At 40.8% G+C, this 25,431-nt stretch overlaps 1 protein-coding gene across 2 annotated transcripts in view; it reads left to right on the top strand.

Annotated features, from left to right (window-relative positions):
* The window catches only part of BLTP3B (bridge-like lipid transfer protein family member 3B), a 63,422-nt gene that overhangs the window by 23,708 nt on the left and 14,283 nt on the right, over nt 1-25,431 (top strand). For both annotated transcript variants that reach the window (XR_014492966.1, XM_083366735.1), the window contains exons 9-17: nt 1,905-1,988; nt 2,624-2,806; nt 3,690-3,805; nt 5,572-5,713; nt 12,301-12,494; nt 15,289-16,757; nt 17,517-17,692; nt 20,936-21,063; nt 24,467-24,617. Coding sequence is in view for 1 of the 2 variants with exons in the window: in XM_083366735.1 (XP_083222861.1) it covers nt 1,905-1,988; nt 2,624-2,806; nt 3,690-3,805; nt 5,572-5,713; nt 12,301-12,494; nt 15,289-16,757; nt 17,517-17,692; nt 20,936-21,063; nt 24,467-24,617 (2,643 nt within the window). In the remaining variant the exon portion in view is untranslated. The remainder of the gene's footprint in view (nt 1-1,904; nt 1,989-2,623; nt 2,807-3,689; nt 3,806-5,571; nt 5,714-12,300; nt 12,495-15,288; nt 16,758-17,516; nt 17,693-20,935; nt 21,064-24,466; nt 24,618-25,431) is intronic.

The raw sequence follows: 25,431 nt of genomic DNA, 5'->3' as shown, positions 1-25,431 counted from the left end.
CGGTTGGGGCTGTGGGGGGATCAGGGGGGCTGAGGCAGAGAGGGTGGGACCAGGGTGGGTGCTGGGGTGTGGTGCAAGGGAGGAGTCTTGCCGTTCCTCTTGGACCCACAGGGGCTCCGGACAGTGCTGCTCTTGGGGTGCCAGGATGCTGGCACTGCATCCCGGCGCCCAGACACATTGGGGAAGCTCCGGAACTGGGCTTGGGCGGAGCAGGGAGAGGAGTACCGGCTGCCTGTTGGGGATGGGGGGGTTCCCACCCTCCCATTTGCCAGGGCCGTTGGTGTGGTTGTGGGTGGGAGACTCATCCTGTGTGGGCAGTGGAGCTGGAGGATGAAGTTATATGGCAGGGGCCTCGGCATGGCGGTGATGATGACCTGCTAGGCTTTGCTGCCCATGCGCATCTGGTGGGCCAGATTGCATGCCTCCCCTCATACCTCTGTGTCCGCCTGCCACTTGGAGAGCCGGCCCAGTGGCCACGGTGCTCGGACCCACCTGCACTGTGCAGGCTGCAGGGTTCCCGTGGTGCGCCAGCTGACAGGTGGCCTGGCAGGCTGCTGCTGCCCGGCACTGCTGGCCCCCATGTGCTTGCCACTTCCTGTGTGCGCTCCTAGGGTGGGGCCTGGCTGGAGTGAGCTGGGGCCGGGGCTGTGGAGACTGGTCCCTTTCCCTCTCCAGGGTGGCCCCTCGGATAGGATCTGGGCCCATCATGGGCCTTTTGTTTGACATGTCTGGTATACAGGGAAAAAAGCAACAGAGAGAGCATGCAGTCCTAAGGGTGCCTGTGCTCATTGTTTGTAGGTTCCTGTCTGTTGGTACCTGCAGCATATGGTAACAGATCTAGTGGGGTAGGCTGATGTAACCAGTTATAAGTATTTCCTCAGATAGCATATTCCATACCATAAAGAGCTTTAAAGGTCAAAACCAGCATCTGGAATTGGACTCAGAAGCCAACTGGCAACCAGTGCAGCTCGCAGAATAGAAGTCATAACATGTGCTGTTCTAAGAGGCACGTAACTGTCTGCATCACTACATTCACTATCAGCTGAAACTTCTGGATACTCTTCATCTAATTACTCTGCTCTTTTTCTATAATTTATGTAATAACACAAAAGGGATTGAAAACATTAACATGAAGTTTAAACCATTAGCCTAATTAAGCAATAAATAATAAGGTACCATTGTTTCTACTACATGTTTATATGCTATCTATATTTCTAAATTTATATTTGTATTTAGTTTATTTTTAGAGCACTATAGTACAAATAACCAGTTTTCAGTTTAAATTAATGAAAAAGAAAAGGTAGATTTATTCGAAGATGTTTCATAAATGATTCTGAAGTAGGTTGTGTCACTTAATAATTCTAGCTAAGTAGTTAAGTATTACAAAAATTGAAAGGAAGAGATGCATATGCAAAGGAATTGCTGATTCTGGGGCTGGCAGTTCTGAAAATGCTGTTCTTTCTATCATAAATTAATAATTATAGCTCCAAGAATTACAGTTCTTAGAGGACAGGAGGACAGCTTCAGCGAGTATGCATTCCCCCCCTCCCCCAATGCTCATCTGTGGATATAGGCTAATGAGGGCTATAAGAAACTACTAATAGAAATTGGGAATGTCCCTGTTAATGATACTCAGGCTATTTTTAATGGATTGTGTTATATGTGTTACAGATTCAAATCTGAATTTTTACAAATCTGGAAAAATTAAACGAAAAAAAAGGCCACAATAGAAATTAACATAATTTGTTCAATTGCTGTTGTTTTCCTAAATGAAATTAGAGTAGCAGATTTGAGAGCCACCAAGAAGAGAGGAATGTTGCTTTGAATGAACCATAATAGTTTTCTTCCAGAGGAAATAAATATGAACTATGATATGTAATATTATTAATTGTATTATTTTACAGATGCAAACAGGCGTGTGTCAGGAGGTGCTATGCAGCTGTCCTTTAGTCAGTTAACTATAGACTACTATCCATTTCACAAAGCAGGTAAAAGTTGAGTTTTGTTTACTGGTTGCCAAATTGCTTGATCAGCAAATTATTTTCCCACAGTAAATCTTACATATGATATATTATTGACCAAAGTGAATTGAGTTTTGAAAAGTAATAATGGAAATTTATTAGAGAGCTCAGGGCTGCTTCATGAGGCATTTGAATAGAATGTGTTGGAGAACAATCATCCCAGTTGGGTAAAAGAATCAAATGGCGAATTAGCATGGACTTGGTATGTAAACAAAAGAGGGCAAGGTCTAACTCCATCTTCAAATGCCTTTGAGCTTCATCTAGGCTTTCCCAGGTGATTCTGCCAGTCTGGGAAGATTCCTGTGAAATAGGCAAATAACAATAAAGTAGCAGTTTGAACTCTCTACATGTGGGCCCTGTTGTGCCTGACAAATGTTGGATAACATGAATCTTTGAAATGATACAGTAAAGGCTTTTTAAAAATTCATTACATTTTTACTGCCTTAATATTGATGTTAGGCAATTACAAACTGGAATCTAAACAAGCTTCAAATATTTTAAAATGGATAAAATAATTATGAATAAAATATTAAAACATTATCAATGGATTTAACAGGTGCTTAAATTTCTTTTTCATTTATATTAAATATATACAATTGTAGATGAGAGCTGCAGCCATTGGATGCATTACAGTGATGCTACAAAAACCAGATGTGAATGGGCAGAAGAACTGCTGCAAGAGTTCAAAGGAAATATTGAATTGCTTAAGCAGGCTGTGAAGGATCACAATTTAGATTCTCCAATTAAATCCCCATTCCAGGAGTCTCCACAGCATATGCAGATAGGTATTTAGGATTTTTCATTTTTACAGTCTGTTTGTGGACACAGGTCCTATTTGATTTGATTAGAAACACCAATATATTTGTTTTGAATAAATCTGGCTGTCTTTCGTTATATTTTGGTAAGCTTTATTCAACCTCACAGTTCGAAAGCACCTCAAAATGCAAGTAGAAAAATAGGGACCACTCCAGTGGGAAGGTAACAGCGTTCCATGCGCCTTTGGCATCTAGTCATGCTGGCCACATGACCACGGAGACATCCTCGGACAAGTGCTGGCTCTTCGGCTTTGAAACGGAGATGAGCACCGGCCCCTAGAGTCGGAAACGACTAGCACGCACGTGCGGGGGAACCTTTACCTTTACCTTTATTCATACTATATTGTAGTCTCCCATGTACATAAAAAATTAATTTGGGAGATTGGTGCTTATAGTTGTGAAGAAAAATAATTTATTAGGTTTCCAATCCTGTATGAATTGTGCAATTAATGAGTCAGTTTATATTTGTTTCCTTTCATTGCCTTCTCTTATTGAAATTTTAGTTTATTTTAATTATTTTTACATTACCCAACAACATGAATAGAGGGGATTTTAGAAGGTATTTATTTATTTATTTATTTTTTATTTTAATTCCATTTATATCCCGCCCTTCTCCGAAGACTCAGGGCGGCTTACAAGCTTAGCAGTAGCCTTCATTCTATGTATATGCCTGCTTATTAGGGCTTTCACACACACCCCAAGCGGCATTATTACAAAGTCAGCTTAATTGCCCCCAACAATCTGGGTCCTCATTTTACCTACCTCGGAAGGATGGAAGGCTGAGTCAACCTTGAGCCTGAACCTTGAACCTTGAATATACTGTATGTGCTTTTATGCTTTTTATTTCTTGTAGGCAAAGATCAAATGTCAAAAGGAATTTCTAAGTCTTTTGTGTCATCACAGCAGCCAAAGGAGAAATTGATGTCTAGCCCAGTGGTAGTTAGACTTGCAGATGTCAATTTTTATCAGGTACATTTAAATAATAACTGCTACAACAAATTAATATTACTCTTTTATTTCTAAAATTATGAGGTTCTTAATACAAGTGTTGACTTTAATCCAAATGACAAAAGATTTTGCCAAACTAATTGTTGGTGTAAAGGCATATTTTCTTATTCCAAACTATTTCTGTTAGTTTTTAGTCATATAATTGGCAGAAAAAAATCTTTGATCAGATTGGATTGCTTGAAATGGACATTATATCATCTGCAGTCGCTTTTGCCTTTCCAGTTTATTTCTATCAGAATGAAAATCAGGAACTATTTGGTGGTTGATTTTTTTCCACATTTTTTTTCATTACAATTTAATTGGGACAGTTGGCCCATTTCTTAAGCTTGATTTAGACTTGTCCACTACTGCTCATAGACATTGATGCATACCTATGCTGGGAAGGGGTTGATGGGTAAGTATAGATTGCAGATGGTTGCAAATGGACTGATACATACACCTCCCAAATCCTAACTACACATTGCATGGAGATCAATGTCTGCATGCTGATTGGCTGATCCAGCTTTCTGTTGGGAGGCAGGTGGAAGGCAAGGCACACACAACAAAATAGAGGATTTAAGAGGAAATGCAACAGCTATGCAACCATCTCCAAATGACAGGTGTGTATGTTCCCTGACATGCAATGTAGCAGAAATCTGTTCCAGAAGCCTGTGCTCAGCATGCCTCTTTGAAGAATTCTGAGGTCAGAAGAGTTTTTTTTAAAAAGATATTATTACAATTGACTGTATCTTGAGCTTAAGTTATAATTTATAATCTAAGCCACCTGTAGAGATTTTATGAATAATACATACCACTCCATATCAGGTAATTAAGCAAGCAGTTATTTACCATAGTTTTTGTTTCATATGATGAAAAGTATCACAGTTTATGCACCTCAAAAAGAAATATATTTTGGATTATCCTGTTTGAAGTTGTAACAGGTTAATTTTTCTGCTGTGCTATGTGTAAAGGTTATTAAACCACCCATCTTGGGATACAATTACCTGCTTCCAGAAGGAAGATATATCTGATATTAGATTTAACTTTCTGAGATGAAATTTCTGTGTCTGATCTCAGATGGAAGAAGAATCTTACTAATATTAATGTCCTGGGTAAACAAGTCTGCACTTAGTCAATTTTCTTTAAGATGACTCATTCCTAGGATTATGTAATGTTTGCAAATTATAGTATTAAAAATTTGGATGTTAATATAAATATATTCTGTCTTTTTAGCTAATACTGTAAATGGTTACTAGAAACTTTGTGTCTGTATTCAGGCAATTTAATTTATTTTTCTCATTTTTCTTATTTGATTTGATTGACTTATATATATAAAATGTATGTGAAAACAGTAAGCTTAAAGACATGGTAACTTATATTACATATGGTACATACACAAATAATATATAATTTTAAGGTAGTATATTTACGTAGCATAATAACAAATTTTTAACTCTGATTTTAACACCATTGGAACCAAACTAGGCAAAGGGCTTAGTTATACAACTGTTTAAAATTCAGAAATAATTATTGAAATGTTACAGCATATTAAGAATGACATTTCCTGGTATGCTCATTACAAATCCAGTACCATGCAGCAACTGTCATAAATGCTGCCCAAAATGTATTTGTCTTCTTCAGGTTATTAAAATGAAAATATTTTTCCTAATAACTGTGAAATGTGGCAGGTAAGAAGTTGTTAACTCTTGTACTTCACAAAACCTAAATGCTGAATTTCTTATTTTCAGGTCTCTACAGCAGATCAGTGTCATCGTTCGCCTAAAACTCTTATTTCTTGCAACAAAAAATCTCTGTATCTCCCACAAGAAATGCCAGCCATTCATATTGAATTCACTGAATACTACTGTCCAGATGGCAAAGACTTTCCTAGTAAAATGTTTTCTTATCTTTTCCCCTTTGTTAAAACATTGTAGTTGTTTTAAAAGGAGAGTGGATCTTCAATTGAATGGATTCATATTTAGTGGTCTGCAGATACAGTGAACCGTATTCCTATTTGGAAATCTCCTTCAAATAATGGCAATCCCTTTGAATCCAAAATAGTCTGAATAAGACAGTTAATTTTTTTCATATTTTCTGCAGCAATATAACATAACACAGATTATGCTTTTTTGTATATTATGTTGGTATACAAAAGATGCAGGTATTACTGAAAGGTATTTGTTAATTACCGTATATACTTGAATATAAGCCGACTCGAATATAAGCCGAGACCCCTAATTTTACCCCCAAAAAATGGAAAAAGTTGGTGACTCGAGTATAAGCCGAGGCTGGGAAATGCAGCAGCTCACCTTATGCTCCTCTCCAGAGATCTTCCCTCAGCAGCGGCCGGCAAAGTAGCTCGCACACGAAACAAGCCCGGCAGAGGAGCCGGAGCGGCGAGCAGAGGCGCCCGGCCCAGATCCTGCAAGGCCCGGCCGAGACGCGCCCCCAGCAGCGGAGCTGCTCCGGCTCCTCTGCCGGGCTTGTTTTGCATGTGAGCTACTTTGCCTGATGCTGAGAAGACCCGCTTGGGCACTCGGGTTGCTGTCAGTCTCCGCAGGCCCTTCTCGTTTCCAGGAACGTCAAGCGCGCTTGGCTCTCCACCCCCACGGCAGGGCAGGGCAGGGCAGAGACTTGCTCGCCCTTCTGACGGCCCTGAAGAGAAACGAAGGGCTTGCAAACTCCCCACGAGAAGCTGGGCGAAGCGCGCAGCTGGGCGAGTGTGTGCCTGCGTGCGTATTTACGAAAGAAACGCTCCGAGAGTTCTTCTTTCTCCGCCCCCTTGGGGGGAACTCTAGCGACTGCTGTAGCCGCGCTTCTCTTCTCGGCTCCGAAAATAGGGATTTTTACTCTCTCTCTCTCTCTCTCTCTCCCCTCCCCACCCCGCATTCTCCTGCCTCTTCGATTGCGACAATAAAAGGGCGAAGGGTGCGCTGGTTTCTTCCTCCTTCCTCCCCCCCCTCCCCTCCCCTCCCCGATTGTCAGGTGAGGCAGCTGGAGGTCTGGCCGGGAGATTGTAGCCGTTTTGAAATGCCGCGTCTTGAAACGCCCGATCAGCTCATTTTCGGGTGGAAGAGCTGCGGCTTGAATCTGTTTGCATCTGCCTGAATTAGACCGAAACGGCCTGAATTTGACCAGAGTTGCTTTGTAATGGCTGGAGGAACTGCAGAGGAGGTCTTGCTGGGAGATTGTGGCCGTTTTGAAACGCCGCGGCTTGAAACGCCCGATCAGCTGATTTTCGGGGCGGAAAGAGCCACGGCTTGAATCTGCTTGTATTTGTTTGAACTTAACCAGAAACGGCTCGTAATGGCTGGAGGAACTGCGGAGGGAGTGAATGCTCCAGCCTGGAATATTTGGAAAGGCTGGGGGAACCGGATGAACTGCAGCTTAAGCGACTGTTGCCGGAGGAGCCATGGCTTGAAACGCCCCAGTTTTGGGGCAGCGTTTGCTTGTTCCCTCCCTCCCTCCCTCCCTCCCTCCCCTTTCCCTCCTCTCTAAATCCTTCCTTCCTTCCTTCCTTCCTTCCTTCCTTCCTTCCTCCCTCCCTCCCTCCCTCCCTCCCCTTTCCCTCCTCTCTAAATCCTTCCTTCCTTCCTTCCTTCCTTCCTTCCTTCCTTCCTTCCTTCCTTCCTTCCTTCCTTCCCCAGCCCTAATCCGGAAAGTGGAAGGAAAGAAGAGTAAAGGCTGGGCGGAGGAGGAGGGGAAGTTTAAAAAGGGGGCGGCGTTCCCTTTAAAAAGCCGCCCGCCACGCCGCGCTCCCTCGCAGCACTCGCGGCGGCTGGCTTCTTGGCTCCCGGTCTCCCCCAGGCTTCCCGGCTATGATTGGCGAGCGAGCCTCCCGAGCTCCGGCGGCCGTGACATCAGCAGAAGCGGAGCAAGCAAAAGCGAAGGGGGAAGGAAGTTCACCAGCAGCACCTCGAGCCCGCTCCGAGCGCTGGCGGACGCAGAGCCAAAAGAGAAGCAGCATCTCTGCGCGCCCGGGCTGCTGGGGTGAAGTTGCAGCCGCCGCACCAACCAGCCGAGGAGAAGCAAGAGAAGGAAGTCGCCGCCGCTGCCCAGGCTGGGTTTCCTTGAAGGCTGCTGTTTGCACCCGGGAAGGAAAGTGCAGGAAAAAGGGCAAAGTGGCGAGCTAGCCCGGCATTCAACGTTTCTTCGCCGCTGCCATCCCCGAGAAGGCGAAGGGCTCCTATTTACAGCCACCCATCCGAGAGAAAAGCGGCTGTCGGTGCTTCGTCGGCCTTGATCCGGGACGCAGCCTGACCTCCCCTCGTCCTGGGAGACTCTCGCTTCCCCCCACCCCCCACCCCCCACCCTCCCTACATCCCGAGCCTTCCAGATCTTCGCCTGCCTACTCGCGAGCAGGCATGTTTTCCAGCCAATCCGGGCCTGGGAGCAGGGCGCCGGCGGCACGTCCACTTTCCCCGCACTCTCCGTTCAGACGGCGCCCTTTGAGCCTGGAGTGATGCGGACGTCGGAAAAGGGCACCGGGCGAAAGCAGCGAAGCGGGATCGCCGCGTGCCCCCCACTCCTCCTCCTCCTCCTCCTCTTCTTCTTCCTCCTCCTGGTCGGCTTGACACCCCCATTTCGGCTGCTTCGCAAACTGCTTCCTCCACCCCACCCCACCCCACCTCACCCCTCCCCGCAAAAGATGCCGGGGTCGACAGCGTTTTTTCTACCCGGAACAAGCAAACACGCAGGCAACCCTGCACTATTCAGCTCAGTGAAGTCACGCTTGGTTAAAAAACAGATTTAATAATAATAATAATAAGAAGAAGAAGTTGGGCTGATCAAATGTTTCAATAATGACTGAAGGAGAGCTGCTTGTACCTTGGTCTTTGTGCTGGTGTCTTGACATGCCAATACACTAGTACGGAAAGCTGCCGTTCACTTTCGGGGGGAGGAAAAAAAACACAACAACACCGCACGCTTTCCGCCCCGAAAATCAGCTGATCGGGCGTTTCAAGCCGTTTCAAGCGTGACTTCACTGAGCTGAATAGTGCAGGGTTGCCTGCGTGTTTGCTTGTTCCGGGTAGAAAAAACGCTGTCGACCCCGGCATCTTTTGCGGGGAGGGGTGAGGTGGGGTGGGGTGGGGTGGAGGAAGCAGTTTGCGAAGCAGCCGAAATGGGGGTGTCAAGCCGACCAGGAGGAGGAAGAAGAAGAAGAGGAGGAGGAGGAGGAGGAGTGGGGGGCATGCGGCGATCCCGCTTCGCTGCTTTCGCCCGGTGCCCTTTTCCGACGTCCGCATCACTCCAGGCTCAAAGGGCGCCGTCTGAACGGAGAGTGCGGGGAAAGTGGACGTGCCGCCGGCGCCCTGCTCCCAGGCCCGGATTGGCTGGAAAACATGCCTGCTCGCGAGTAGGCAGGCGAAGATCTGGAAGGCTCGGGATGTAGGGAGGGTGGGGGGTGGGGGGTGGGGGGAAGCGAGAGTCTCCCAGGACGAGGGGAGGTCAGGCTGCGTCCCGGATCAAGGCCGACGAAGCACCGACAGCCGCTTTTCTCTCGGATGGGTGGCTGTAAATAGGAGCCCTTCGCCTTCTCGGGGATGGCAGCGGCGAAGAAACGTTGAATGCCGGGCTAGCTCGCCACTTTGCCCTTTTTCCTGCACTTTCCTTCCCGGGTGCAAACAGCAGCCTTCAAGGAAACCCAGCCTGGGCAGCGGCGGCGACTTCCTTCTCTTGCTTCTCCTCGGCTGGTTGGTGCGGCGGCTGCAACTTCACCCCAGCAGCCCGGGCGCGCAGAGATGCTGCTTCTCTTTCGGCTCCACGTCCGCCAGCGCTCGGAGCGGGCTCGAGGTGCTGCTGGTGAACTTCCTTCCCCCTTCGCTTTTGCTTGCTCCGCTTCTGCTGATGTCACGGCCGCCGGAGCTCGGGAGGCTCGCTCGCCAATCACAGCCGGGAAGCCTGGGGGAGACCAGGAGCCAAGAAGCCAGCCGCCGCGAGTGCTGCGAGGGAGCGTGGCGTGGCGGGCGGCTTTTTAAAGGGAACGCCGCCCCCTTTTTAAACTTCCCCTCCTCCTCCGCCCAGCCTTTACTCTTCTTTCCTTCCACTTTCCGGATTAGGGCTGGGGAAGGAAGGAAGGAAGGAAGGAAGGAAGGAAGGAAGGAAGGAAGGAAGGAAGGATTTAGAGAGGAGGGAAAGGGGAGGGAGGGAGGAAGGAAGGAAGGAAGGAAGGAAGGAAGGAAGGAAGGAAGGAAGGAAGGATTTAGAGAGGAGGGAAAGGGGAGGGAGGGAGGGAGGGAGGGAACAAGCAAACGCTGCCCCAAAACTGGGGCGTTTCAAGCCATGGCTCCTCTGGCAACAGTCGCTTAAGCTGCAGTTCATCCGGTTCCCCCAGCCTTTCCAAATATTCCAGGCTGGAGCATTCACTCCCTCCGCAGTTCCTCCAGCCATTACGAGCCGTTTCTGGTTAAGTTCAAACAAATACAAGCAGATTCAAGCCGTGGCTCTTTCCGCCCCGAAAATCAGCTGATCGGGCGTTTCAAGCCGCGGCGTTTCAAAACGGCCACAATCTCCCGGCAAGACCTCCTCTGCAGTTCCTCCAGCCATTACAAAGCAACTCTGGTCAAATTCAGGCCATTTCGGTCTAATTCAGGCAGATGCAAACAGATTCAAGCCGCGGCTCTTCCACCCGAAAATCAGCTGATCGGGCGTTTCAAGACGCGGCGTTTCAAAACGGCTACAATCTCCCGGCCAGACCTCCAGCTGCCTCACCTGACAATTGGGGAGGGGAGGGGAGGGGGGGAGGAAGGAGGAAGAAACCAGCGCACCCTTCGCCCTTTTATTGTCGCAATCGAAGAGGCAGGAGAATGCGGGGTGGGGAGGGGAGAGAGAGAGAGAGAGAGAGAGTAGAAATCCCTATTTTCGGAGCCGAGAAGAGAAGCGCGGCTACAGCAGTCGCTAGAGTTCCCCCCAAGGGGGCGGAGAAAGAAGAACTCTCGGAGCGTTTCTTTCGTAAATACGCGCGCAGGCACACACTCGCCCAGCCGCGCGCTTCGCCCAGCTTCTCGCGGGGAGTTTGCAAGCCCTTCGTTTCTCTTCAGGGCCGTCAGAAGGGCGAGCAAGTCTCTGCCCTGCCCTGCCCTGCCGTGGGGGTGGAGAGCCAAGCGCGCTTGATGTTCCTGGAAACGAGAAGGGCCTGCGGAGACTGACAGCAACCCGAGTGCCCAAGCGGGTCTTCTCAGCATCAGGCAAAGTAGCTCACATGCAAAACAAGCCCGGCAGAGGAGCCGGAGCAGCTCCGCTGCTGGGGGCGTGTCTCGGCCGGGCCTTGCAGGATCTGGGCCGGGCGCCTCTGCTCGCCGCTCCGGCTCCTCTGCCGGGCTTGTTTCGCATGTGATTCCGGGCCAGGTGCTGCTGAGGGCGAGCAGAGGCACCCGGGCGACCCCAGCAGCATCAGGCAAAGTAGCTCGGCCGCGCGCAAGTCCTCGGTAAGTTCTTTTTTTTTGTTGACTGGAGTATAAGCCGAAGTGGATTTTTTCAGCCCAAAAAGTGGGCTGAAAAATTCGGCTTATACTCAAGTATATACAATTAACAGACATTTGGGAATAATTTATTTTTTTATTTTTTATTTATTTTAATTCCATTTATATCCCACCCTTCTCCGAAGACTCAGGGCGGCTTACAAGCTTAGCAGTAATGGATACTCCCAGCCCTCAATCCATTAAAATGAAGTTTCTCCTATATTCAGGGAAGATATATTTATTTCTAGCAAATACATCTAGCAAAAAATTAGGGTTAGGTAGATATTGATAAACCAGACATAGATATTTTAGCTTTGCAAATAAGTGTGTGTGTGTGTGTGTGTGTGTGCGTGCGCGCGCGCGCACACACATACATATGTCTAGAGTGGTTTTTTTCCGGTGCACCCTGCCAACCCAAATATGGGGAGATATGCTGATTTTCTATTGATTTCCTATACCTAATCCCAGCATTTCTAAATTTTAGAATTCCTATTTATATGGAATGTGCCAATATGTTTTTCCCCAGTGATATTATAATAGACATGTTCTATCCATTGCAACCTAAGGATGGAAGAGAAGTTGGAGGATTATACCATAGGACAGGTTTGACAAACATTTCAGAAACAAAGTTTAAAACTATTTACTTAGCACCGCATATAACACATTTATCTTGTTCAAAACATTAGTGTGGATGATAAAATAATTACAAAGAAACTGAAACTAGAATTGGAATGGAATATCCTAAAAGGGATCAAAGCTATATAAAAAGCTATGTATTGCAATTTTTTGTAAATTTCTCTGGTATTTGTGAATTTTTTTTCAAATCTCATTTCTACTATGGCAGTTATCAAAATATTATTATAGATTTAGTGCCACAGAAAGGAAACCACTGCCATACTAATAACAACTCTGTTTTTCCTTGGAGCCAATATTCTTCAAGCACCTAGCTTATTATAGACATAGTAACTCTACTTTTAAAACTTTTTAATCTAATACTTTTGTTTTTATTTCCTTTAGTTCCAAATGCAAACTTGTATATTCAACTAAATGCACTGCAGTTAACTTTGGACGAGAGAAGTATTCTTTGGCTAAATCAATTTGTATTGGATATGAAACAGAGTCTCAGTCAGTTTATGGCCATGTACAAGTTAAATGACAATTCAAAATCAGAAGAACATGTTGATGTTCGAGTTGACGGATTAATGATAAAGGTACAGTTTTCAAAAGCATAACACAACATTGCTAAGTGTTTCATTCCTATAAAGAACGATGCATGACAACAGTCCCTGTTTTGAAACTGAAACTGGATCCATTTTTAAATGACAGATCATGGACAATGTGCCAGTGATTGTCTTGGTTTCTAACTTTTATAGGACATTTGGACCTTTCAGATTTTTAAATTTTCAAACTTCTAACATAGCTAAAAGATCATGCATAATTTGAATACATTTCTCAGTATACCACTGATACCATATAATGCTTTCAGTGTGATTGGATATTATAGATAACATTGATTACTAACTTTTTATAAAAGGTTCTGACAATTGTGGGGGAATACACATTTAAGTATAAGTATTCTATGTTCATAAATTAATGGTAATTCATAAATTAATTAGTCTCTGAGTTATGAGGTGGGAAGTTTTCTTTTAAACTTCCTCCACTCAAACACAACTGTGGGCAGCTTCTAAGTATTAAAGCAACAATATAAATGCCTGGGGCAAACAAATCAAATAGCAGGACTGTTTGAACCTAAAAAGAATGACAGTATAATAGGCACATCGGAAAACAAATATTCAGAGATTCAATGATGTACCTGTAGCTGTGGAGATCAATTTATAGATAAATAGCATATTGGGGATAGTAGTTGTTTGATAGTCAAGAATATATGGATTCTTTGGGCATAAAAAACTTTAAAAGGAATACATTCCTCTGCAGAATTGCAACAAGCTGAGATTTATTATTATTTTTATTTAAAACTGACCAAAAATCATAAAACATGGCAGGTTATAAGTAGTCAAAATAAAATAATAAAAGCAGTAAGATAAAAAAAGAAAAAAATTAAATAAATGTAAATACTTCTGCAAACAAGTAATTAAACTAGTACTAAAAAAAATGAAGTGATAGTAGCACTCATGTTTACATGAGAAGAAGTTCCATAATTGGAGACTTTATGCAATGTATCCAAGTCATTTTAAAAAATACTTTCTGACCATATTAAACATGGACTGGATATTAAAGCCAGATGTGATCCTTCAACTATTTGAGACCACTCAGGGTTTTAAAGATAAGCAGATCCAATTTCTTTAGACTTAGACTGTTCAATAGTTTCTGTTTGCCCTATAATTAGTATGTCATTCACCCTATCCTGAGTGCAAGAACAATCCTCCACCTAGTCCAAGCCTACTGCAAATACACCCCAGCCTCTGTTTTGAAAAGTACTTTAGAAGTATTGCTTTATATTCAAAGTCAAGTTAAGCCATTTTGAGTATTTAATCAACTGTGCTTTATTCCTCTTTAGTGACATCTGCAATTCTAATTGTCTGTAGTGCTTGACTTGCCCATTGTCTCTGGTGGCTGATGATTTTTTTCACGATGAGTTGCTATGATCTTAGCTAGTCAGTAGCTTTCCTTTTTTATTTCTTCCAGCTAATCCAATGGCTCATAAACATCATGGAGTCTAGTATATTCATTCCATTCCATTCTGTGGGCAACCTTATAGTTCCTACCCATTCTCTCCTTTCTTTCCTACACTGTGCCCACTGTATTGCAATGGTTCTACTTCCCTTCCTTCCTCAATATTTGAACAATGTTACAAAATTTTGGTGAATGGTACTTCTTTGCTTCCTTAAATTTCAACTATCAGTTCTTCATTAACACAAAATTTCTACTCACCCATAGTGGAACAAAGGAAGAATCTGTTCCCTCTGCGTTAACAGTGGTAGCATTGAAATATTAGCTTCAAAGGAGAAACATGGGAAAGATGTATGAAGCCATTCATGTATGCAAAATCTGAGAAACAAATGAACAGGAAGTAGTAAGAAAGTAGCAATATTTAAAAGGAGAAGGCAGGAACCTGTAACACCACCAACACAGGAGCCAGGTAGCAAAGGCTGTTTTCCCTTCTTGCGTGGAAAGAGCAAGACAGTGGAATGATCAACCAGATCCTGTGATAGCAGCATACCTCTGCTCTCTAGCCTGGAATTTTTAAATTCAGTTTTCAGGAACAAGTGGGACAAGTATGGGAAACAAGCAGTGTAGGTTTCCAGGTAGAATTGCTCCTAAAGAAAATGAGTAATCAATACAGTTTCTTCTGAATGGATATGTGATTCCATATGACTACATTATTCACAGTACTAGCTGTTGTAGTCTGAACTAGCTGTAACTCACACTTTAAGGCTTTCTCTATATTTTGCTTCTTAAAACTAATCTGATCGGAAAGTAGTTAGAATATAAACTACCATAGTGTGCTTTTACACAGTGGCCCCTGCTCTATGGTGTTGACCCTGTTAGCCTTTCATAAGGCCCTAAAAACCTGGCTTTGTTCTCATGCCTAGGATGCTGAATGTGTTAAGGGCCCCATTTCCTGGCTGTCTTGCTAAGTAGCCAAGTATCTCAGCGGCTATGTGTATTTAATTTGGATGTTTCTATTGGTTTTTATTGTTTTAAAATGTTTTTAGTATTTTCATACATTTTTGAACTGTAAGCCTCCCAGAGTCATTGACTGAGATAAGCAGCTATAGAAATTAAAATTAAATTAATATTAATTAATTAGACTTGAGACCAAATCCAGTAGCCATTGTGGACTGCTATTTTCTTCATTCTCTTATTCAGCTGGTTTGGGGATTGTATAACCCACAATTTGGTGAGTTATATATATTAATAACTTTTTTGTGTATTGATCAGATACTCCTTGAACAATTTACTTTTCTTTGAAGAATATTTATTCAGTGAATTCTGTTTGATCCACACATACAGTTTTCTAAGTTTATTTTTTTATCATTGTAGCTCATCATTCCTTCTGAAAGGAAGCAGAAACATAGAGATGATCCATATGCAATTTCCATTCAGAGTTCTGAAATGATTGCTACAAATGCTAGACATTCAGCATATTGTAGACACTCTGATTTGGAAGCAGCATTTCAAAACTTCAAAGACTCTACATTCTTCAGTAGAACTTTCACAGAGTTTCCCAAATCTTCTGATTGTTTTAATCTTTTGCATCCCATTTTTCAAAGACATGCCCATGAACAAGATACAAAACTACATGATATCTATAAAGGTATTATTACTCCTCAACTGAATAAATATGCACTTAAAACCTCCGCTGCCTCAGATGTTTGGGCAGTGCATTTTTCCCAATTTTGGATGGACTATGAAGGAATGAAGAGTGGGAAAGGACGGCCAATAAGCTTTGTGGATTCATTCCCACTTACACTTTGGATTTGTCAACCTATGAGATGTGAACAGTCATGCAAAGAGCCTTTTTGCAATCAGGAATCTCTCAACATTCTGAAAAGTGAGTCTTGTGATCTTGCTAATCGCCTGCAGCATAAAAAACGTCTGAGAGAATATTATAGTGCTGAAATGGAAGCCTTCATCAGTGATACTGAAAATTTGGGCTCCACTAAAGGCACTTCAGAATCTCAGTCTGCATATGTTGCAGACATTCATGTTTTACTTCATATTCAGAAACATGTAAGCATGCAGATAAATCATTACCAATATCTTTTCTTACTTTACCTACAAGAATCTCTTGTGTTACTCTTGGACAACTTGAGGAAAGATGTAGAGACTGTGACAGGTAATCCAGCAAAAGAGGCAAATGTCTGTATTGGGATCTTATTGAAAAGTGCTGACATAGCTTTGTTGCTTCATCCACTAGTGCAAGGAAGCATGTGCAATCCTCCCATTTTAGAACAAGGAGGTCCAGGGACATCAGATCTCCTACCCAAGGAAAACAGAGAAGCTTGTGAATCAAAAAGCAAGCTACTTACTACTTCTACTACACAGATGAACAATTTAGATATTAATGTTGTAACCAACTCTGGGTCTCTGAATACTAATCTCAATATTTTGATGAATCCAGTTTTAAAATCAAATAGTGACATGGATTTGCCAAGCGAAAGTTCATTTTCAAATGATGCAGCAGAAAAACCTTGGAGGAAAATGAATGAAGAAAGTAATAGTGGGCTTTTCAGTCATAGTGATTCAGAAGAAATTTTTGAATCACTAAGTGACAATTCCTATCCTAGAGAATTGGCTGATATGTCAAATTGCAGAGAAGACCCTATCAAAATACTGATGGGCAAGGAAGAAGAGAAAAGTGGTTTCTCAAATAACAAAAGTAAAGCAGAATGCTCAGCTGTTAAAGACATAGAAACTGAAACTGATTTTGTGGGACAGTCTGAGAAGTTTGAAAATGGCAAAGAAAAATTGAACACAGCAAAAATGCTTGCATTTCAGTCTCCATTAAGGTACAGAAAATATTCTACAAATTAACATGGTTTAGATTGGGACTTAAGGTCAGTAGAGTAAAATTAGAGGGATTAAAGATGTTCTGAGTCTTTAGATTACTTGTTGATATTACAAAGCTGGAAATTGGCTGTCAAAATTTTAATGTGTTTTTTGGCATATTGCATTGCATCTGTTCTGTAATCATATCTTATCAGATTAATCATTTAAACCCTGTTTATAATGCATTTCTTTGGCTAGCAGCTAGCATACTTATAGGAATCATCTATGTAGAACGGAATGATACAATATATTGGAACAATAATCAGTATGTAGTTGGAGCTGGAGAAAAGTTCCTAGTGTTTGGAATGAATCAGAAGGCATCATCATTTTTTCATACTTCTACCTATTATATTCTTATATTACAAATTCATTTATAAAATGGTGGGGATGTGAACATTGCATAGATTTCATACAATACTTACTTTAGGAAATGTATGAAAAATGCGCCTGCTAGATAAAAGATTTTATCTGTGATCACTTGTCAGCTTAAAACAAAAACACAAATCATATCATCCTTTAATAAGTACATAGACTGTTAGTTCTAATTAGTTACAGGATTGTAATCTGACTACTAAAATCAAGCATGAATATATTACTGGGTATATAATTACTATATTTTCATCAACATTTCTTTTAATTACAGATTTAAAGGATTTTTATTTTATTTTGTAATTTTTTTACCTTAAGTAATGATTTCCTAATATCTTTATATCAAAAAGTGGAAAGCCTATGGAATCGTGCCAGTCCAATCTTCCTGCATTCTCTGTTTCTTATAAGAACATGAAGAAAAGTCCATCACAAGCTTCTTTGGATACCATTTCTACTGACAGCATCTTATTTGAGGATCACTGTTTGGAAAGTGATGGAAGTGACAACCAAAGCTTTTTGGAAAAAGGTATAAAAAATTTCAGACACACTTTTGAATGTAAACAATACTATCTTTTCTTCACTTCATTAGTACAAGGATTAATTTTAGTTCCTGTTTTAAAAATATTTTATAAATTTCAGATGTATCTTTTTGGCCTACAATAAACAAATTACCAGGGCTTTTTTTCTTAAAAAAAAAGGTGCTGGAACTCTCATCTTGTTAATCTTTTATTTATATAATTTTATTTATATATTTATATAATTAAACAATTATATATTCAGTTCTTAACATACATTTAATTTATTGTATTTAAGACAAATGTTCATAGAAAACTCCAAACTTTTGTCCAATTCTCATCTGGCAAATCATCTTGATTCCTTTCCTTGCCGAATGTCGTCCTCTGTGTAACCACAGATCAACGTACTTTGAAGGATTGAAAAGTCTCAGAGGTGGTCCGACAAGTTTGATGAACAAAAGTGCTGAAATTGTCTTAGTCTTTAACGAAGCTCTTGTTGGGGTGGCAATTAGATTCATCTGTGAAAACCCACGTTTGCATTCACTTGAAGAAATAGGAATGGTATTCAGAGTCCGTATCAAATGCAACAGTTTTTCTGGATATGTCTTTTTGAGAATATATTCACGGAATCCACAAATCATTTCTCTTTCATTTAGTTGCAGTCTGATTGATAAGTTTCTAATTTCCACTTCTCCAAATGTCAGTTGAGTATTAACATCTTCAGGCCAATGTTTTTGATCAAATACGCAAGACCAATATGCCAACTCATCGTCTGCTATCAAGTAATCTTTTTTCAATTGACTCTTTCAATTTTGTATAAAATATACTTGGGTCAATGGGAGGATCCTTTTTTGAATCTTTTTTGTGAAGTAAAACTCCACAAAAGCAAAGATCACTTACAGCAGCAACAGCACATTTATAATAGGGCCCAAAGTTTTTTTTTAAAATCCCATTTATATCCCGCCCTTCTCTGAAGACTCAGGGCGGCTTACAATTTAAAGCACAAATCAATGCGCGTAGCAATAGCCTTCATTCTATGTATATGCCTGCTTATTAGGGCTTTCCCCCCCCCCCAAGAGGCATTATTACAAAGTCAGCTTATTGCCCCCAACAATCTGGGTCCTGTTCTGTCTTCTTTCTTCAAAAACTTGTATCAGTATTTTTATTTTCTTATTTGCCTTATACAAGTCGATATTGTAGATCCAAATCTGACAATTCTTGGAGAGCGTCACACATCAATCCTAGGTCCAATAAAAATTCTGTAGATGTTATTTTTCTTTTCAAGCCATCATAAGTGCATTTATCATTTTTATCTCTTGTAGGATCATGCATTGCTTGTTCAAAATGATACACAAGGGATTCAAAATTATTCCATACAGCCAAAACTGTATGCAAACTAGTACCCATCGGGTACTTAAAATTCTTCCAATTTTCAGCAGCTCAGTCCCCAGTAATTCTGCACATGAATGCAACTCTCTACTATTCTTTGGTGAGCATGGTATATGACATAGAGTTTATCAATAAATGATTGGAATCTATTTATTCCTGAAGTTTCCTTGGCAGCATCACCTACTGATAATTCTAGTCTGTGATTAACACAATGCCAAACTATAATAGAAGGAAAACGTTCTGACAGCAATTTTTTCACTCCACTTTTACATCCCATCATCACAGCAGTGCCATCGCATGCCAGAGAAATCAAATATTTTTCCAAATAATCTTCTGTCATCCCATAAGAGCAAAGACATTGGAGTAAGGAATCAAACATTTCCATTTAATCAAAGTCCTTGCTTTTTCCAAATCTGTTTCAGGGTTTACTTTCTATATACACAAACAATGGGAAATGAGTTTCTGGGCTGGTTCAAATTTTTTACACATTCCAAAAATTTCAGGTAATGTATCTGTTCCATATAAATATAAAAGCATGATAGGCTCTGTATTTGTACAATGGCCGATTATCTCAGTGTGCAGAAACGTGGATAACTACAAACAGAAGTTGCAAGCCCTCTCCTTGACTTCAGGAGAAGTCAGCATATAAATTTAATAAATAACTTTTTTTTCAAATGCCCCTATCAGGAATTGAATTTGAATGAAGTTTCAGAAAAGCAAATGTTCTGTGCTGGTGGTACTAAGCTCCCAAAGATCTAGCATGGGATAAATGAATTCTTCCTAATAAAAATAACTTCCTGCTTTTTTCTAATCATCATTTCTTCCCTACAGCAATTTGAAAAGTAAAACAAAGTGAAACAAACCACTACTCCCTCCATGCAGGGAAAATTTCCTTGAGTCATACTTGGATATCCTATTTGCAAATAATATCTTACTTACCTAGTTGAGATGGTGTAGTTGGGGAGCCTTCGCTGCAACTTGTCTGTGCAACATTTGCCTGCTGGGTCTTTTGGCAAGCTCAGCAGCAATTCCTATTGGCTTCCAAAAGCCAATAGCATAGCTGACTCAGGAATTCTGGGAGTTGAAGTCCATGAGTCATAAAAGAGTGAAGCCTGCAATAGGCTTAAGCCAATAGCAGCACAGCTTGTGCAAAAGCTTTTTTTTTTTTTTGCAAAAAAAGGTGCCGGAACACCGTTCTGAGCATTCTATGAGAAAAAAAGCCCTGCAAATTACCATAATTAAAAATATGATATATTGATGGCTCTTTCATTATTGGTTTAATATATCACCAGAGATTCTCAGTTTCAGATAACTGTCAATATGATTGCAAGCCAACCGAAATTCATCCATGGCATATTCATCATGGATGAATTTTTAATTATGGATAAATGGTGATTGTAGGACAAGGAGCAGATTCTTATGTTTTTATATATATTACTATTAAGTGTGGAATTATGTTTTCCATTGAGCGTATTTACTATAATTTGCAAAGTTATGGGTACTTGTTTATTTACTGTTACATTTTCAAAACTTAAAAACTTTAGAGAAGTTTTAAATAAAATTCAAGAAAGAATTCAAACTATCAGGTTTTTTGGTGGCTTCATAGTAGGAATCTGCATCCTATTTTGGTTAAACATTGTGCTGAATTTTCCTGTCTGTCTGCACTCTCTCTGCCTATCAACTAACTAGATCAAAATGTGATATCCTTTTTATCTCTCCCTCCCATCTTAAATGAGAAAATTTAATCAAATTATTTAAAACCAGTTTATTTTATGTAGTTTGATGTGCAACCAGATTAATCTACTGTGAATGTTTGCATATGAATACTCAACCTTCATTCTTTTTCCACAATGTGAATCTGCCAGCTATGTTATCCAATAAACCAGTGGAAAATATGCCTGATGAAGGCATAGAGAACGAGAACTATGGTGAATCATCCCCAGATGTCCTCAGTGCCATTTCAGAGGGTACTCAGGATGCTAGTGAAGAAATGGTAATACTCTAAAAAAAACACTTTTATATATCTAAGCAACTCTTGGGAAAACTGAAATACCTCTTTTTGGGTAATTGTAGAATGGATGGGTGGGGTTGGAATTAATGTATAGCCATGATAAAAAATGGTTCTTGCTTAACAAAAATGCAACACAATTTACTACTTTACTGTTGTCATAAAAGTTAAATAAACTTTTCTTTTGTACCTCAGGCTCTACTAAATGATTAGAGTTTTAAAGTACTTCAGTAACAAAAAAAATGTTACCTTGTTCAGCTATAATTTTCAGGAAATCACACCTGAAACCCTAAACCCCTAGAGAACAGAAGGTGGATGGGGTTAGCAGATTTTATTAGTTCACAAACAGTCCCCTGTCTTTTCTCCAGACAAGATGGATATCTTTGATTGGTACAAAGGCTGTTTGGAAAAATTTGGCTTTTATGGGGCAGTCCTATTCTTCAAGAGTTACAGTGGTGCTTTAAAATTTGTGAGGCCTTTTGGATTTTCAATGTTCCTGCATAAATACGCCTAAAATGTGATCTGTTGTCCGCACATATTCTAAAACTACATAAAGAGAATCCAATTAGAACAAAGGAGTAAAAAAACATTACTCTTACTCATTTATTTATTGAGCAAAATGATCCAAAGCTACATATTTGTGTGTGACACAAGTATGTGAACCTTTGCTTTCAATAACTGGTATGCCCTGCTTGAGCAACAGTAACTGCAACTAAACATTTTTGACAACTTTTGATCAGTCCTACACATGGGCTTGGAGGAATTTTAGTTGATTCCTCCTTATAGAACCACTTCAGTTTTAGGAGGTTGGTGGACTTCCTCTTGTGGATTACCCACTTCAAGTCCTTCCATAACAACATTTCTATAGAATTAAGGTCAGGACTCTGACTTGATCCAAAACATTAACTTGGTTCTGCTTTAACTAATCTTTGGTGGTAAGACTTATGTGTTTTGGGTCATTGTAAGATAGTAGAACTTTGTAGGAGCCATATTTAGACTCTGGATTTCCTATTCAAAAAAGGGAAAAAAAGTGGATCCAGGAAACTACAGACCTCAATACCTGGGAAGATTCTGGAAAAGATAATCAAACAACGAATCAGCGAACACCTAGAGGCAAACAAAGTCATTACCAAAACCCAACATGGGTTTGTCAAAAACAGATCATGCCAGACGTCTTATTGTGGACCAGAGGAATGCTGTGGATATAATTTACTTGGACTTCAGTAAGGCATTTAATAAAGTAGATCACAACCTACTACTTGATAAGAGAGAAAAATGTGGGTTAGACAGTATCACCACCAGATGGATTTGTAGCTGGCTGACCGGCCGTACTCAGCGTGTGGTCCTCAATGGAACTGCATCTACATGGAGGAAAATATGTAGTGGGGTGCCCCAGGGCTCTGTTCTGGGCCCAGTGCTCTTCAACATCTTCATCAATGATTTGGATGAGAGGATAGATGGGGAACTCATCAAATTTGCAGATGACACCAAGCTGGCAGGAATAGCCAACACTCCAGAGATAGGCTTAAGATACAGAAGGATCTTGACAGATTGGAACATTGGGCGCTATCTAACAAAATGAAATTCAATGGTGAAAAAGGTTATATACATTTAGGCAAGAAAAACCAAATGTACAGGTATAGTATAGGGGGTACCTTGCTCAATAGTAGTAACTGTGAGACGGATCTCAGAGTCCATGTAGACAATCACTTAAATATGAGCCAGCAGTGTGCTGCAGCTGCTAAAAAAGCCAACATAGTGCTAGGCTGCATTTACAGAGGGATAGAATCAAGATCACATGAAGTGTTAATACCATTTTACAATGCCTTGGTAAGGCCACACTTTGAATACTGCATCCAGTTTTGGTCACCACGATATAAAAAGATGTTGAGACTCTGGAAAAAGTAAAGAGAAGAGCAACAAAGATGATTAGGGGACTGGAGGCTAAAACATATAAGGAACAGTTGCTGGAATTGTGTATGTCTAATGAAGAGAAGGACTAGGGGTGATGTGATAGCAGTGTTCCAATATCTCAGGGGCTGCCACAAAGAAGAGGGAGTCAAGCTATTCTCCAAAGCACCCGAAGGCAGGACAAGAAGCAATGGATGGAAACTAATCAAGGAGAGAAGCAACCTAGAACTAAGGAGAAACTTCCTGACAGCACAATTAATCAGTGGAACAACCTTCCTCCAAAAGCAGTGCATGCTCTAACACTGGAAGTTTTAAAGAAGAGACTGGACAGCGATTTGTCTGAAATGGTATAGGGTTTCCTGCCTGAGCAGGGTTTGGACTAGATGACCTCCAAGATCCCTTCCAACTTTATTATTATGATTATGATTACAGGTGATCCTGGATTTATGGCCACAATTGAACCCAAGATTTCTGTTGCTAAGCCAGGCAGTTGTTAAGCCCCATTTTCTGACTTTTCTTGCCACAGTTGTTAAGTGAATGACTGCAGTTATTAAGTTAGTATTACAGTTGTAAAATGAATCTGGCTTCCCCATCGACTTTGGTTGTCAGAAGATTGCAAAAGATGATCACATGACCCCAGGACAGTGCAACTGTCATAAATATGAGCCAGTTACCAGGTTTTGAATTTGATTATATGGCCATAGGGATGCTGCAATGGTCGTAAGTGTCAAAAATGGCCGTAAGTCACTTTTTTAAACTTTGGATGGTAACGCAATGAAAGGTTGTAAGTCAATGACTACCTATAGTAAATGGTTGCTTAGCCTAACCTCTCTCTATAAGCCTTTTTTTTGTGTCTGAAAACTTTTCCAGCTGCATTGATTCTGTTTCAGGTACTATATTGCCTGTAACAAAGGTTTTTACAGGAGATCATAAATGTATTACAAATCTACACATAGATATATATTTGTAATTTAATGAATATATAATTAACATATTCGATTTAGCAAAGCATCTTCTTAGTATCTTGGAAGTAAAAATATTAAAAATCCAAGCAAATGTGAAAAACAGACTATAGTAGTTACTATTAGCATCTATAATAATAAGTCTAACTTAGATCAGATATAAACAACTTTATTTAGCAGTATATGGAACATTTTGAGATCAAACAATTTTGCCTCAAATCCCAAGAATTGTCTCAAGCTATTTCACCTATCCTGTAAAGTGTTTTGTTTCAAACTTGAAACATTTATGGAATGATGGGAACAGCCCATGTTAAACTTGAAACAATTATTTTTAACCCAAAATGAAGTATTTCAAGTTAGAAACATTTTGAATGTGAAACGTTTTGTACATCCCTGATTCACAGAGTGAGCAACAAAACTTCTTAAAAGCTACTACATTATCCAAATGAAGTATTTGAAAAAGAAAAAAAACCTGTCTCTTAACGGATTATTTGCATTTTTTATTTTGTTGACAGATGTCAGTGGTAGTTTTTAAAATATTTGGTATTAATGGTGAAATTGACATCAGAGGTGAAGACACAGAAGTATGCCTCCAGATAAATCATGTTTTACCAAATCAGCTGGGCAATATCAGTGTTCGACATTATCTTTGCAACCGAACAGCAGGTAAGAAATAACACAAAAAGGCACTAACAGTATTTTCGCTTTAGTAATAGTACCATGAACGGCTCTTTTTGTTAATGAATTATAAAAAATATGTTATTGTGTCGGTCATACATTGTTTATAGGCCTATTAATATGTGTACTTTTTTAAAAAAAATTGGAAACTGACAGTAATGCTTGTTTTAAAACTTCAGAAATTGAAACAACCATTTATCTTGTTCAGCACTTGCATCAGATATATATATATAAACCTCAGAAAACATATATATATATATATATATACCTAAAAACACCTAAAAACCGAACTACACACTCTCACTAATGTACTAACAGCCAATGGATTCAAAAGAAACACGATTACCAACTTAATCCGAAGAGAGACACCCACAAAAACCCAAGACAGAGAACAAGAAAATGGCAAAGCCCTCCTCCCATACTTAAAAGGGACCACAGACAGAATCAGCAAGGTCCTCCAAAAACACAACATCAAAACAGCATTCTACACAGACAGAAAAATATCCACCATCCTAAGAAACCCCAAGGACATAATTGGGTTAGAAAACCAAGGAGTATACGAAATCCCATGCACCACCTGCCCCACCACATACATCGGACAGACCAACAGAAGAATAAGTGCACGCATTGAAGAGCACAAAAACTCACTCAGAAAGGGAGAACAAACTTCATCCCTGGTCCAACACTTTGAAGCCATGGGACATGAAATTGATTTTAAAAAAACCAAAACTATCGCCAAAATTGAACATTTTAACAACAGAATAATCAGAGAAGCCATTGAGATAGAAAAACGCCCCCACAG

This window comes from Vipera ursinii (genome assembly GCF_947247035.1).
Source record: "Vipera ursinii genome assembly, chromosome: 6".
Classification (NCBI taxonomy): domain Eukaryota; kingdom Metazoa; phylum Chordata; class Lepidosauria; order Squamata; family Viperidae; genus Vipera; species Vipera ursinii.
This window is presented reverse-complemented; position numbering and strand designations above follow the sequence as displayed.